This window comes from Electrophorus electricus, chromosome 5, assembly GCF_041902795.1.
Source record: "Electrophorus electricus isolate QZ-2024a chromosome 5, ASM4190279v1, whole genome shotgun sequence".
Taxonomy (NCBI): Eukaryota; Metazoa; Chordata; class Actinopteri; order Gymnotiformes; family Gymnotidae; genus Electrophorus; species Electrophorus electricus.
Window position 1 is genome coordinate 29,829,666 of NC_137501.1, and position 4,982 is coordinate 29,834,647.

The 4,982-nt window shown below is 44.4% G+C and overlaps 1 protein-coding gene across 4 annotated transcripts in view; it reads right to left on the minus strand.

Annotated features, from left to right (window-relative positions):
- rnf24 (ring finger protein 24) overlaps nucleotides 1-4,982 on the minus strand; it is a 32,413-nt gene that overhangs the window by 7,937 nt on the left and 19,494 nt on the right. For all 4 annotated transcript variants that reach the window (XM_027012573.3, XM_027012574.3, XM_027012575.3 and 1 more), the window contains exon 4: nucleotides 3,435-3,476. In XM_027012573.3, the coding sequence (XP_026868374.1) occupies nucleotides 3,435-3,476 (42 nt within the window). The remainder of the gene's footprint in view (nucleotides 1-3,434; nucleotides 3,477-4,982) is intronic.

Sequence of the window (4,982 nt, forward strand, 5' to 3'; positions counted from 1 at the left end):
TTTTATCGACACACGAGAAATACAGCTATATTAGAGATTTTTGAGATATTTGTCCTGTTTTCACAGGGTGTTGTTTTGTGGTGTTTGATGGGTCTTGATTGACACTGGAACTGGAAGTGTGAAAGTCTTAATAGTAAATTAATAGTATTTATTGTTTATTGCACTTATCATTGTCTGAAATAGACCTTGTATTTTGTACTTCTAGGTATCAGCGTTCATCCCTGTATTCTACAGTATTCTAGTCCATTGGTATGTTGGACTCTAACCTGCTGTACTGCACTAGGATGTGCTCTATGACTAAATGGCAAAGCACTTTTGTAAGTCGCTCTGGATAAGAGCGTCTGCTAAATGCCGTAAATGTAAAATGTAAATGTAAAGGAACTGTGGTAGTGTGAGGAACATGGGCCACACTAAAGGCAGTAAATCAGTGGTGAACGATAGTCTATGGGCGTTTGCGTGTGGGGAGCAGAGGAGACGCTACACGTCTCCTTCTACGCTGCAAGCCTCCTCGTTACAAGGAGACGCTGCTAAATGTGGCATTACCCAGGTTTCACACAGGAAGTCACACAGACCATGTGCACGTCTTCATCTCAGCGCCTGCGGGTTTCTTCGCCGCAAACTTGGCAAATCCGGTTTGGGAGCTCGTGCCAGGAAAGAGGAGCAGGACTACGCAAGACCTGGACTACACCGTCACCGTGGGCGACCAGACTTCAGGACGGCAACAGAGCGCAAGTGTGGCACTGTAGCACTGTAGCATCTGGGCCCTGAGAGCAACAGTTCCACCTCTCTCTCTCTCTCTCTCTCTCTCTCTCTCTCTCTCTCTCTCGTTCTCTCTCTCTCAATTTGTCTTCTTCGATCTTTTCTTATTAACACCTAACAGCTTCCAGACTTCCAACAAGGCTTCCATTTCAGTAAATTCCAGCTTTACGGAACTCCTGCATACATTCCTATTCTTATACATATATACAAGGACCCATTAATGGATCTACCTCGAGCTTTTCCTTTTACGACCATAATGTCTATTATGTGCAGGTTTATACTGGCCCACTCGCCTGCCATAAATTACTTTCTAACAGTATTTAAGCACATATGTCCTCTTAAACTATGTTCTCAGGGTATAGCATGTGTGGGGGGAGGGAGGTTCAGAGATTCTTGTTTCACAAACAACATATCTGTATTTGGATGTAATCATATTCTACCAGCTGAGGTCACTGGAAACAGTTATGGGCTGAAACTCTCTCCCTCTCCAGGGATAAAGAGGGGCGTGGCTTTCTAAAGAAACTGTCCCTTGCTGGGCCGTTCTCCAGACACAGCTGTTATAGACACCGTGCAGACATTCCAGAGGCAAATCGAGAAGTCGTGGTTATGCCAGGAATTCCACTGGGCCACATACAATTATCCCTTATCCAGCCAAGGACACCAGGTCTACGGCGACAACGCAAAATAATGGAAACACTGTGTCTCTGCTCTCGGCATGTGCGTGAGATGAAGACACCAAGAGTCTTGCTCGTGCAAATGTACGGCCCCCTCATGCGAGCCGTGGACCTCTCTACTCCTCACAGCCAGACTCATCTCTGTCCTTTCACCACTAAAGCACTAGAAAAGATCATGTGTGAGAGGTTTCTATCGTCAACCTCCTTCCCAACAACACAAACATGCAAATTTTCCAAATGATAGCTGGTAGCCTAATTTCTTGGAAATGACCTCCAAACAGGTGTTTGGTTTTACCATCCAGCTGAGGGAGCATTGTTTTTAAAACACACACACACACACTCACACACACACGCACACACACACACACACACACACACACACACACACACACACACACACACACACACCAATTCTCTCAACTTTTGTCATGAAAGTGTAAAAGCATGTTCAGACTATAGCCCAGACAGATCCAAAAGGCAGAGGCTCTGACAATAAAACAAACCAAACAAAGTCACTGAGATTCAACAAAAGTAGCAGACTTCAGTTGTGCAGCTGAGTGCCGAATGGCAGTCACCTGCTCTCTGTGGAAGAGCTTGCCTAACATCAGAGGCCATGTGTTTCTATCTAGCTGTCACAGAGCTGTCACAGGCATGTCAGAAAGTAAGATAAGGGACTGCTTGTGTAAGCCATGCAGTTCGTCATGTGAGCACTGACAGAACACAATATGGGTTGAAACAGGAAGTATCCACCATCTCTAGGAGGGTGCGCCCATCCTTTCTGCTAGCGGCCCAGGCTCCTGTTTGATGTCAGTGATAAAAGGTCTTAACATTTTTCTTGTTTTCCATGTTTTCCATTCTGATCCCTTAGACACAGAATTAGTGTGCTGGGTCATAGAAGTTCCAGCACTACTTCTGAAGCCCTGGTTTTGAGCCACACTCGACGAAAACCTTCACACCAACTCACCCAAGTGTCGATCGCCCTTGCGTATGAGACTGTATGACCGAGACTCATCAAAGCACAGCCACCTCCTCTGAAATGAATATCTCAAACATTACAGGATTACAGGATCTATGTCTTCTCTTTAGAGTGTCAAAGATCAGCCATCTGGAAGCCAGCAAACCCGACGCTTAATATTTATAGCAGCAAAACCTGTCACCCCTTGTAGTCTGTTTATATTAGCAAACCGTTCCCAGAATCCTCAGGCACAACTTTCTCATCATATCAACGCACACAGAGCATGCAGAAAGTCACCGGCATACGTCAGCAGGATCCCACCCACCCCTGACACAACCTGTTCAGTCTCCTGCCATCTGGTAAACACAACAGAACCATCTACTCCCAGACATCCAGACTGCAGAGTAGTCTCTGTCTCCTGTCAGTGAGCTACACCATATTGACACCAGCCCCCAGCCTCTATAACATCACACACACAACACAGCAGCTGAATATACTACCGCTAACACTGGACCTTCACTAATCTCACCTATTACTGACACACACACACACACACACACACACACACACACACATATATATTCATTACATAGAGTCTATGTCAGTCTGGTAGAGAGCAATCTTATTTTTAATATTACTGTATGGACATCTTACTGTGAAATGCAGGAACCAGTTAGCCAGAGTTGTTAAAACAACTGGAAAAGCCACTCGTAGGCAGCAAAGGTATCTGACAGAGCTGAGCATGGGAAGGCTGCACCAATGCTGAGCGATGCCAGTCATCACGATTTAAAGTACCAGCGGCCTACAATAATCTTTTCAAAAGATATTTTGTTCCATTGGCAGTTGGTGAACAAAACTGGACAAGTCTGAGGTCTTGTAGCATCATCATACTGTATTTGATATGGTTTTCTTTATTCTGGGTGTTTTAATTATTGTATTGTGGTATGACCAAAGAAACATTTCCAGCTTTAGTTGGACAGTAAAGTTCATTCATTCATTCATTCATTCATTCAAATCCTAGCTAGACTAAACCTAAAAGTGCTTACCTCATGCAAGTTTAGTTCTTTGACTTTTTCCTTCTGAATAACCTGCAACACAGAAAAAAATAGGTGTGACGTTGATCGAACATTTAGCCAAGAATCAATGCATATCGAACATGCTAATCTTCTAATTTCTAATTTTAATAAACAGCTTTTAAATTTCTCTGAGTTTTCGCGTGTTAGAGTGTTTCATGAGCTATGCTGAGAGCTTTCAATCTGTACATCTAAGAGATTTTAAAATAAGTAATCAGTTATTTTTCATTGGGGTATTCAAAATATGACATCTGAAATTGTGTTTAGAATTGTGATTGCAAAGAAAGAGGGCAAGGCTCTACAAGTGATTTTCCTACATTTGATTTGGCGTTGCATAACCTCTTATGGCAAGCATTTGGTTCCTTCCAGACACCGTATAAGATTACTAGGCTTATTCTGAAGATATTCAGTTTTGTTTTAATAAAAGAGTGTATGCTACGTCCCGGCAGCGATTGGAAAGAGGTGTAACGGCTGGTTGTACGTTTATATTAGCGTTTATGATGGCTGTGGGGGTGATAATTGGGCTTCTAAGTGGGTTTATAGGTGGGGCTATAGAGGCTATAGAACGGTTCCCAGGTCCCCTCCAATCAGGGCATACATGGAATCTCATGACAATGCTAACAACTACTGTGCCGCGTTCCCAGCAGTTGCTACAGCAGATCATCTTAGGTGGGGGACATAAAAGAAGGTTAAATATAGCAAGTCTAGAAGTTTGTCAGTCTTATGCTGGAAAATGAACCGGAACCTTCTATACTGGAGAGTTCAGTTTAGGTAGATGGTACAGTGCAATGATAAAGACCGAGCTGTGGCCAAGACCAAGATGATGCAACTGGTGAAGGCTTTTAACAGCCGTGAGAAATCACGATTACCAGGAAAATTGAAACTGTGGCGTCTCCAGTTTGCCTTGCTGCCTCGTATTAGGACGTCCACTGACAGTTTACGAGTTCACGATTCTAAAAGCAGAGACGCTGCAGAGGATTATGAATGAGGCTTATTAGGGATGTGGTCAGGGGTGCGAGGCTGCCATGGCGTTAAGTAGATTGGTTTGGGAGATGGGTGTTGCAGCTACCGACGAGCATAAATGTGCTACGGTGGCTGAAAAGATGGTTTTGTCAGGATCTAGGGATAGGGATACAGTGAAAGGAATGGCAGAACTGGAATCTGCTAGTGGCCTGGCAGTTAGCCAAGAGCTCACTGGAACTCAGGGACTGCGTTTGGCCGAGTGCAACGTGGAAAAGCAGGCCTTGGGTCAGGTGATTTATGGAATGCGTTTAATAAGGCCACATCACCAGGAAGACGGTGAATGGTGACTAGTTTTATTCGCAAACAGGAAGAGGAAGCACAGGACACAACAGCAGTGTCAAAACGAAAACATGGCCAGTGGCATTGCTGGGAAAATCAAGAGAAGTGGGAAACCACCTGGCGAGAGCTGTGGGCAATGGATGGGAGTCGCATTCAATTTTTCCTTGGAGCGACTTATGACGTCCCTCCAACCCCACAATCCTTTGGACAGCGGGGAGG